Source organism: Orycteropus afer, unplaced genomic scaffold (genome assembly GCF_000298275.1).
Source record: "Orycteropus afer afer isolate SDZICR_OR568_19922 unplaced genomic scaffold, OryAfe1.0 scaffold00501, whole genome shotgun sequence".
Taxonomy (NCBI): Eukaryota; Metazoa; Chordata; class Mammalia; order Tubulidentata; family Orycteropodidae; genus Orycteropus; species Orycteropus afer.
The window spans coordinates 370,695-382,046 of record NW_006922088.1 but is presented as its reverse complement, the minus strand read 5'-3'; the positions used below and the strand labels follow the sequence as shown (position 1 = coordinate 382,046).

Sequence of the window (11,352 nt, the reverse complement as noted above, 5' to 3'; positions counted from 1 at the left end):
CCACTCAACCAGGCCTAGCCAAGCTGACACACAAACTTAACCACCACAGCCACTGTGTCAATCCATCTCAAGTTTTAGAGTACTGGAAGAATAGTTCCTTATTTTTGTGTGTGTGCTTCTCACAAGTCAGGGCTACACTATTTTAAAATGTCATCTGCACTAATAACATGGTCTCCATCACTTGAGCCTAGACAATCAATGGAATCACAAATCAAGCCCTGATTTTGAGTGCTTACTGATATTTTGTGGGTTAAGTAGGCCCACCAAGGCAGATTTCAAGCTACCAACATGTTTCTGGACATGGAGTTGGGAAGACGTGCACCATTGTGCAGTATTTCCACCATCCAGATACAATGCAATAAACCTCAAGAGCATAAATCATAATGGGACATAGTAAAATCATTAGGAAGTGACAGGTTTTGAGTATATTAACTTTATTTTTATAAATTAATTTAATTGTAAGTTTGTATAATTCAATGTAATTTGTTATAGTTCTTTATAATTTGATTTTAATAACAACGGTTTAACAACTGTCTTGTAAAATCCCTGAAATTTACCCCCGTCTCTTGTGAGCTGGTTTGAGCCAGCTCCAGCACACCACTGCATGGAGAAAGATCCTTTTTACCTTTCTGCCACCTAAATCATATTCTTGACACTTGAATCCTCAAAACTTCAGAGCAAAGGAAAACGAAAAAACAAAAACAAAAACAAAAAAAACTTCTGGAAAAGTGGAGAGACCTTTTCCCTTAATCTTATGTCAGGGGTCTACATAACTTCTGAAGTAATATAGCAATCCCCTATCTGACCCTTCTGGTCTGCAGGAGATGAGGTGTGGTACCCGGACGATGCATCAGTTGACGATGCTGCAAATGACTGGAGAAAAGTGGTGGCTTGGCAACTGGCCAGGATGCATCAGCCCACATGTCCCCTAGGTTTCCTTAGGTCATAGGGTGTTATAATAGCCAACAGGATGCCTAACCTGTTGATCTGTTCTGTTGGTTTTTTAGCAAGCAAAGATGCGTCCTATAAGCAGCACCATAAAGATGCTCTCTGGGACGCTCTACAAATGATGAAGAAAGCAAAGCATATCCAACTGGCCCCTGTCAGTGACTCAGAAGTGGCGTTGGTCAATGCCTATCTTGAACAAAGACGAGCCAGGTGCGATTCTCAACTCAACCAGAGGGATCAGATCCAACCTGAAAGTGATACTACTGAGTGTGACAGTGAAGAGTCAGACTCAGGACCCTCTTCATGGAAAGAGAGTGCCAGTGAACAGCAGCCATCACCAGCCAGTATCAAGAGGAGGAAAATAGTCCAGAGGCAAAAGAATCTGGGAAGTCACCAAATCAGGGAAAGGCCCTGCCTCCACTGCAAAGCCATAAGAACCAATGAATGGTTGACACGTCACTTCCTTCCAAACCCTTCAGTAGCAACCCCACAGAAGGGAGATCCTCAAGAGGAAAATGCTGTGCCTGACATTAATACAAAATTCAGTAAATTTTAAGTTTTACCAACTCTTCACCTTACTTGAAGCCAAATGAAAGATAAATAAGACACAAGAAACCATCAGAACTCTAGGAGAGGAGGCTTTTACAATGAAATCTCTCAATTAACAACAAATGCACTTGGAACCCAAGAGGTAAAATTTCAGACAAGTCTTTGTCCAAAAACAGGTGAATGAATTCATTTCTGGCACCGCTGGAACATTAAAAATCTGCATCCACTGTGATTTTTACTCAGAAGAGCACAAGGCAGATATTTTATGCCTCGAATGCATGTATTTTGTTTATGTCTGCAGTACAAATATAGAACCTCTTTGAAAATATATTATTTATGTTGAGAAATGATTTTAATTTACTCGTATTTTGATTATCCAACTGAAAGAACGAACTGGGTGAAGTTAGTTGGAATAGAAAGGTCTTAGGTGGCACAAACAGTTTGTGCTCAACTACTGACTTAAAAGGGAGCTCTGATGGCAGAGTGCCTAAGACACTTGCCTGCTAACCAGAGGCTGGAGGTTCAAACCCACCAGCCACTCCCCGGAAGGAAGGCTGGGCAATCTACTTCCGTAGTGATACCGCCTCAGAAACCCAAGGAGGGGCCACTATGAGTCGGATCCGACTCCACTGAAGTGGTTGTTTGTTGTTGTTACTAACTCAAAGGTTGGTAGTTTGAACCTACCCAATGGTGCCATGGTAGGAAGGCCTGGTGATAAAGATTAAAGCACCCCCATAAAGATTAAAACACCCCCCATTTCCCCTCAAAAAAAGCCCTATGAACCAGTTCTACTCTGTAACACATGGGGTTGCCGTGACTCGGAATTGACTTGATGGTGAGTTAGGGGTGAGTTAGTTGGAATAGATTTGCCCATCCCCTCTGTTGTTGTTGTTGTTGTTAAGTGCCATCGAGTCGAGTGTCATGTTTTCAGGTGACTCCACGGGGACTGTATTGCTACACATGTGTCAACTAAGGGCTGGGGAGGAGGAGGAGATAGAGAAGCTGGAATAAGACCCGATTCCTAGACTAGACCAGGGAGGGAAGGCAGTATGAACCAGAGGGTGGCTGGGCTGTGGGCTGGCAAGTTAGCCACAATCCAGGCATAGTTGGGGCTGGGTTTTCCAGTTAAGGGGGAACGCCAGCTCTAGGGAACTCAGGCAGGCCCAGGTGGATGGGTGGGGCCATTCTGCATATGCTTCTGTGGATGGCAGAAGAGCAGCTGGGATGTAAGACAAGGCCCAGCTCCCAGAGAAGAGCCGGCAAGGATGACATAAAGCAGCCCAACTCTCGCTACTGGGGCAGAGTTCAGAGAAGGACTTAAGTCTTGGGGAAGGATTTGGGTACCATATATGATTGGAACTGAAGCCTATTACGAAGGACTGAGGCTTTCAGGGGAGACAGGGAGAGGATGGGCAGAGAAACTAGAGAGCTGCGACTGGGCTCAGAAGTCATTAACTGAGCTCAACAAGGAGACCTGCCTGGGGGCATTGTGGGAGCCCCAATCATTTGAACCAGGCCACTCGTCTCTAGAACTTGGGGTGACATTTCTTAGGCTACTTGTGGGGACTCTAACTTACTCAAATTGCTTCAGGAGGCTGCAGAAAATGTCAAGATTCAGTTCAGTCATCAGCTTTTTCCTCCTTCAGCTTAGACAGAACTCACTATGCCCTCCCTCATGCCCCAGTGTACCCCAAAAAGTTCTCTACCTCAGCACTCTTAGTATTTTTAATGAATTTGTTTATAAGTCTCTTTCCATCCCTTACCTATATTTACCTACCCTTAAAGGTAGCATCCATGATTTGTTGCCTTTGTACCTCTGTGGTCCAGCATAGTGCCAGACATCACAGCAGATGACAAATGCCATTGAGTGAGTATACAGAAGGTTCATGAATGCAAGGAGGAGGAGCTTGGTAGAGCAGAGGCAGAGGAAGCGCAGCAGGGACCCAATATCCAAAACTTAGTGAATGATTCTGATATGTCTAGTTGGATATGATCAAGTTGATGTTTAAATTATCCTGTTTATCTAAACAGAACCAAAGAAAACAAACTCAAAACATAGGACGTCACAGAAGTAGGATTGCAAGCTGAGTCATCTGGCTTCAGAATATAAACTCTTAATTATTATCACTGTAGCCATTATTCTCTGAAGATGAGACACACTGATTTCAAGGGAAGCTAACTAGCACCTCCCACACTGCCATAAATCATGTCCAAGCATCAACCTTCCCGGGTCTGTGGTAAAATGAGGACCATGACTCACTTTCAGATAACAATGTAAGGGCCTATGTCCCAACGGTGCTAACCAATGCCAATATTACCCCAAGAGTCATTTCTACCAAAGACGTCTCCCTTTCTTGGTTTCATCCACAAGGCTAGAACAGTCTAGAATTGGCAGGTAGGACGTGACTGCCTATAGGAAGAAGGGTCGAGTTGAACCAGGGGCTATATGTCTGGAGGGATTAACCAGGGTAATCTGTAAGTACATTAAACCACAAAACAGAGGCCGAAACATGGCTGGGAGGATATCCAGAGCTAAGAGGGAATGACACCAAGTCAAAGAGATAAGGCAAAGACATGGTAGGATGAAGAGCAATAGGTATGTGGGAACTGGACTAATGAGTGAGGAACCGACCTTGTAAGGTGGGATATAGTTCATGAAACTAGAGCTGCAGACACTAGCTTCGGCTGCAAAGTTGTTTTTATGCAAAGCCTGGTATGACTAGTCAGAGTGGGGCCCTTGGGCTGCTAACAGTCTCCGCCTCAGTCCCTCTTTGCTGCATGAGACAAGCCTAGGCCGCTTCTGGTTCTTGTGGTACAATACTGTAACCTGTCTGGGTGGCTTGCTTGAGGTGAACCATTGGCTTCTTGGGCTTGCCTCCTATGTGTAGTCACTCCATGTAGCTAAGTATCAGAACTGAGCTCAGTGGCAACATTCACCTATGTCAAGTATCACAATTCTATCAGGAACGGGGATGCAGGAGAACTGGGATGCAGGGAAGTGTCCCATTGAGATAGATACAGCCAAGAATGAGGGTATAGACAGAGGAAGTGTTTGGAGAAGGATTAGGGGTAGAAAGCCTCAAACTCTAAGCCAGGATAGGGTGATGTGGTTTTGATGGGAGAAGAGATGAACCAATAGATTAAAACTAAACCAGTAATAACAGCAACAATAATTACAATAATGACAATAGATAATATTTAATGAGTGCTTGCCAGGCACTGAGGTAAGTATTTTACGAGGCCTTAAAGTATCACTTGCAACCTCTGCAGTAGATGGGTGCAACTGGCCAGCCCTAGTGTACGTCAGGCAGACACCAAGGGTGGGCTACACTAAACAGAAGGGTGGATGACGGTAGGAATGAGCTTAGCACTGACTGCTGAGAAATAACAGGGGCGATAGTGACTACAGGAGGGGGGTTGGTGTTCAAGGGTGAGAGAGTGAGAATGGGAGTGAATGGGATTTCAGAAAGTGTCAGCAAGTGAGTGAGAACTCTTGTGAGTGGGTCACCCTGCTCCATCCCGGGGCTGGTGCCCCCAGCAGGAGCTGCACCAAGCTGGGCATCATCAAGCAAACCAGACAGCAACTTCTGGCTCTTCTCTGCTGCCACCCCTTTCTATTATGAAGGAATACTATCGCCCACCAGATTCTAGAGGACTATTTCCCACCGGCGACCCTTTAATAGATTGTGAAGTCAATTTAGTGGCTTGTGACTAGCATCTCTGAAAACATAAATGGAAAATAACAGAGTGCATCACACATAACAAGGGTAAGTATTGTTTTTGTTTTCGTGTGAGTTTTCTGGGTTGCAATGCAAACTGTGTTTCTCACTGCAGGGTAAGATAAAAAACAAAAAGCCACTGCTCCAGAGCGGTTTTCTTTGTAGGTCTCCCCCTATTAGCCAGCCACAACACTAAGTCAGTGAAAGCTTGGAGGCCCTCCCTGCATTCCTGATTGTTGTCTGCTGGTAATTAGTCAACGCTGGCTTAGACTAGGGGATGGACCAACTGTCTAGTGAAAAGCTTGAATGAACTTACACTACTTTAAAAGAACTCCAGGTTGATTATTTGCTAATACAGTAAGTGAAAGCAAGCTAACCAACTGTTGCCTGGTCCACAGGGGTGGGTTTTGCCTCGGTGAATAGACCACAGTAATTCCTAATTGACATTTCAAAGAAGCCTAAGAAACAGGCCAGCCTTTGTTTAAATCATAATTACCCTGTTTGTATGTAAAAGGATACTTCTAAAGCTTTTCAAGACAACTGGTTCTTTTAAGCAGATAATCATGCCACTTCCAATCTTGTTTACACTATTCAGAACTTCAGGGAACTCTTTTTTTTTTCTCCCTCTTTCTCTCCCCCTGTAGATAGTACAAAGGTTAACTTCAGCCAGCCCTTCCTCAAATTATCACAAATTCCCAATTAGTGAATTCTAAACAGGGTTCCGCTGTAACTATATACCAAAGACTTGTATGACGTGTGCTTTATTGCTTTGAATAACATCTGACAAGTTTCCAAGCACCAGGCCACCTGGATATTCTCTCTCTGTCAGGCACATGTGGTCACAGGGGTGATGGGGGAGGTGGGAGTGGGAGCACAAAGCCGGCACAAACATGCAGGGGGCAGTGAGGGGAGACAAGAGGGAGAAATGCTTAAAAAATAGTGTCCATCACTTAAAACCAAACTCACTGCTCTGAAGTCGATTCCGAATCATCCGCACCCCCATTGGGTCTCCAAGGCTGTCAGTCTTTATGCGAGTAGATTGCCTCATCTTCCTACCTGGAGCCCCTGGTGGGTTTGAACCACCAACCTAGGAATTGAATATATTACATTATAGGTACCTTTACGTGTAAAGAAGAGCTACACTTTACACGTAAATTTAACCAAGCTACAGATGTGCCTGAAAATGGAAAACGGTTATGTATTTAGACTGGAAGTTATTAGAGAGGTCTAGGGAAAGGAGTTGGAATCGACTGGGCGCAGTGAGGGTTTTTTGGAGGGAAGTTGACAAAGGAATGATGCGTTATAGTAAGATTGTCCTCATCCTTTTTGAATAACTTATTTTTCATTACGCATTACTGGTTTCTGCACAAAAAGAAATGCATAAGGTACTTTTTTTTTTTTAGCAAAACTTTTCTAATACTGGGCAATCCTATTTTTTAGTTCTTTTATCTTGGATCTCGGCCGCCTTCGCAGATTCCTCGAGCTGCCTCATTACCGGGCCTGTTGTCTATAATTGTCTTTGTTTATTAGGGCTCTCTGTCACCGGCAAGTTTCATGTGTTCAAAATCTTGATTTAGCAGTGAGAACTCCAGGCAGGGAACCAACTCTGCCACTAATTAGTATAAATCAAAAGGGGGCAGGCAGGGAGACAGAGCCCAGGTCTTCACGGAAGGGACTGCGACCCGAGTTGGTGAGACCCAGTGGTGGGCTGGAGAGCTGAGTAAGGGACAAAAGGGCCTGTAGAAATGCCACCTAGGGCCGGAGCATTTGCCTCTGTTTTCTTGGACTGCACCAGTCTGGATACAGCACCGTCTGTAGTAGACTCTGTTGATTACTTTTCTTCCATTTTGTTCCATTGTCCACTGCCCACCCCCACCCCCCGCCCTTCCCTTCATGGCTTGGAGGTAGGCCCTGATTGGTCTAACCCAACCACGGTGATACCCTCATTCTCCTTGTCAAAGATCAAACATGAGCATGTTGTCTACTTCTGGTAAGAGAAGATTGCTGGTGGGGATGTCCTGAGAGAAGTTTCTTCAGTCGTAAAAGAGACATGGGCAGGGAAAAAACAGTTCTTTTTTGAATAGGTATTTCTGAGTCTCACGTGATGACTACAATGGTGACAGCCATCTTGTGTCCGTGAGGGAGTTAGCCTGAGTATGACAGAGTGGAAATGTGGCAAAGATTCTGTCCCAAACTGCTGAATTAACAAATTTTGGAACCATCCTGTTGGACTTTGTGTTGGTCAAAATGATTCCTCTTAGTGGTGAAGTGTTTTTTTCCTGTTTCTTACAGCAGGTGCAGGGCTTTAGTCATCTTCTTGTTCTCTGTAATTTCTAGAGCTCCTTTTACATAAAAGGTTCTATAATGCTCCAGATGTTAGACACTGAACAAGTCTTTAGATTTGACGGGGGCGGTGGTGGTTTTGCCTTTCATGTGGGAGCTTGGGACTTGAGTCCTGGTCCACAGCCACCCCTGTATCAGTGAGGGCTTGATGGTGCTATGATGCTGAACAGGTTTCATCAGAACTTCCAGGCTGAGACTAGGAAGAAAGGCAAAGACTAGGAATGGCAGTCTGCTTCTGAAAATCAGCCATTGAAAACCCTATGATCACAACAGTCTGATCTGTGACTGATCACAGGGATGGTGCAGGGCCAGGTGGTGTTTTGTCCAGTTGTGTGTGGAGTCACCATGAGCTGTGGGCCAACTGGACTGTAACAACAGTCGCAACTTGATAGGGGCCTGTGGCTTTGCCTGTGGTGCTGATGATGGTGGGGTTTGGAGCTATTAATAGTGGGGAAAGGAGTTCTGGTAGCGTAGTGCCTAAGGCACTTGACTGCTAACCAGAAGGCTGGCGGTTCAAACCCCCCAGCCACTCCTCGGAAGGAAGGTTGGGCAATCTGATATGCCTCGGAAACCCAAGGAGAGGTTGCTATGAGTCGGGGCTGACTTGATGGCAAATAACAACAGCAACAACCATAGTGGGGAAAAGGCCTTTACACCTGTAGACTTTTGGGGATTGACTGTCTCATCCCTTCTGTTTCTCAAGAACCTGCTCTCCCCGTGCGCCCCACCCCATTCTCATGAATGTTTGCACAGTGTGATCCTGTTTCCTCCCTTTCTACCCTCACACCATTGATTGGTGTTGGACTCCTTTCTAATTCAGTGGGAGAAATTTTGTCTTCCACGCTGGAGATCTGGGTTTGATTTGCGGCCAGTGCACCTCCTCCACCACCCATCCACACTGGAGGCCGGTTTGTTGCCATCATGCTGAACAGGCTTCAGTGGAGATCCCAGTTAGAGATACACCAGGAAGAGAGGAAACCAAAAACATCCTTAGAACAGTGGCATGCTGGCAAGGGTTTAACAAGACGTCCTCTGGGGAAGGGCAAAGTCCTGGTTTTGTATCATTTGCCTAGCTCCATGATATAAATACTCCACTGTCACTCATTTTAACCTTCCAAATAGCCTCATATGCAAATAAAAGCTGGACAATGAATATGGAAGACCAGAGAAGAGTTGATGCAGTTGAAGTGTGGTGTTGGAGGAAGACTGTTGAATATACTGTGGACTGCCAGAAGAATGAACAAATCTGTCTTGCAGAAAGTACAGCTAGAATGTTCCTTAGATGTGAGAATGGCCAGACTTTGCCTCTCATACTTTGAACATGTTATCAGAATGGACCAGTCCCTGGAGAAGGATATCATGCTTGGTAAAGTAGAGGGTCAGCGAAAAAGAGAAAGACCCTCAATGAGATGGACTGACACGGTGACTACAACGATGGGCTCAGGTATAGCAATGATGTGAGGACGATGCAGGACTGGACAGTGTTGGTTCAGTTGTGCCTAAGGTCATTATGAGTCAAAACCAACTCATTGGCACCTAACAAAAGAACGAAATCTGACATCACTGACCATGGCATTGGGAAGCATCAAGCACCTTGGTTCTGGCGAGCCAATCTGAGATGGCTCCAGTTCACCACTGCCTGCAGAATACAACAGGCAACTCAAGTTGGAGAAAATTAATAAGTTATGGGAGAGGTTCAGGGATATATGCTGATGGCAGCTAAGTTGGGAATTCTGTTATACAAATCTTTTAATTAATTCCAAATGTGAAGAGTCTTGGGGCTCAGGGAGCAGTCAAAGTAGAATTAAATTTTTAATCATATTGAAAAAATATATATATTTTTTGGTATAATAATGCTTTTGTGTTTATTGGAAATAGTAGGAGGTTGTGGCTTTTCAAGAGCCCTGGCAGGGCAGTGGTTAAGCTCTTGGCTGCTAACCGAGAAGTCAGCAGCTCAAACCCACCAGCTACTCCATGGGAAAAACATGTGACAATCTGATTCCGTAAAGATTACAGCCTTGGGTATCCTATGGGGCAGTTCCGCTCTGTTGTATATGATTGTTATGAATCAGAATTGAATAAAGGCAATGGGTTTAGGGGGCTTGTAGGGGCTTGTAGGGGTCCCTACAAATGGCTAATGCACTCAGCTGTTAACCAAGAGGTTGGAGGCTCTGTGTGGGGTGAGGAGGGACTTCTGGGGATAAGGGCACCACACAAACAAATGAATAAAGTCCTTGGGCCACATTCCCTACAATCCTTTGACCTGCTTTGTTTTTGTCTGAATTCCTTTAACCAGAGGAAAGCCTTTAATTCTACAGAGATAAGACAAGAAGATTAAATGCATGTCAGGGTTGAAGTAACACTTTTATTGTGAAAGAGTTTGGCTCCCAGAGGAAAGTGGCTGGTACCAGATTCTCTGCTTTGATGGAGGGAGGCTGGAGGGTTCAGAAAGATGCTATCAGGGCCAGGAGGGCTCTGCCTGGAACACTGTCTCCATATCTTCAAATGTTGAGGTCCTCTTCCATTTTAAGATCAATCTCAAAGCCACCCCCCGTAACACTGTCTGTGACTCTCCCAGGAAAGCCGGATTCCCTGTTGTAGATCAGAGCCCTGGTGTAGCACACTTTACTGGAATGGCCACCAATCCTCCCTCTTTCTGATGTTCAAATAACTGGAGCTCTTGGACGTTATATTGATATCCTTAAACACCCAGTGTTTGGATTTTCGTACTTGAGCTTATGAGTGAACGTTTCAGAGGACTGCACTGTTCAGTTTTGGTGCTGCACATCAGTGTTTGTACATGTGTTTGAATATTTACTCCTTGCCATTTTATACGTGGAAAATGAACGTGCTGGTATTAATGATAAGAAATGTAGTTCTTATAAACTTAGCTCCCTTGAGACAAAGTTGGAAATCATTAGACGTCCTGGAAGGGATACATTTTAGTGTCAATCACCTATTTGGACTCTATTCATTAGTGGAAAAAAAAAATGAAAATTAAAGAACACATATAAAATGCTGAAAATATATCCTTGAAGAATACATCTCAAAGGTGATGTGAACTAATTCCTTTCATAAAAGTCAATTCCAGATACAACAAAATTAAAAGATAAAACAAGGAAACCATGAAAGTACTATGGGGGAAAAAGAAAAGCCCACTGGGAAAGTTTCCTAATCTGGAAGTATGGCAGATTTTGCATAATATAAATGAAAACCAGAAGGCTTAAAGGAAAAAGACTGATCCATTGGCCTGCACAAAAAAAATTTAAACTTCTGTAGAAAGAAAGAAAAAAACAAAACTCGCTAAATAAAGTGAAAAAGACAAACCAGGAAAATTTTGGGAACACAAAATCGGAGCAAGCCCCAATTTCCCTAAAACACAAAAAACCAAATCAACCCCCTGCCATCCAGTTGATTCTGACTCACAGACCCCTAGAGGACAGAGTAGAACTGCTCCATAGGGTTTACAAGGCTGTCAATCTTCACTGAAGCAGAGAGCTTCATTTTTCTCCAGCAGAGCAGCTGATGGGTTCCAACCACCAACTTTTGGTTAGCAACTGAATGCTTTAACCACTGCACCACCAGAGCTTCTTGGATGATGCATATGTCTAAAATTTTGTAAAATAAAAAATAAACTGGCTAGTATATTCACAGAAAAAATCTGATAGACTGTATGTACTCAACTATTCATAATCATGGGGGAGCTCTGGTGGAGTAGTGCTTAAGGCACTTGACTGCTAACCAGAAGGCTGGTGGTTCAAACCCATCAGCCACTCCTCGGAAGGAAGACTGG

At 44.2% G+C, this 11,352-nt stretch overlaps 1 protein-coding gene across 1 annotated transcript in view; it reads left to right on the top strand.

Annotated features, from left to right (window-relative positions):
- The window catches only part of SSMEM1 (serine rich single-pass membrane protein 1), an 8,689-nt gene extending 7,185 nt beyond the window's left edge, over positions 1–1,504 (top strand). The window contains exon 3 of the mRNA XM_007955395.1: positions 1,008–1,504. Within this exon, the coding sequence (XP_007953586.1) occupies positions 1,008–1,504 (497 nt within the window). The remainder of the gene's footprint in view (positions 1–1,007) is intronic.
- Positions 1,505–11,352: the final 9,848 nt, after the last annotated feature.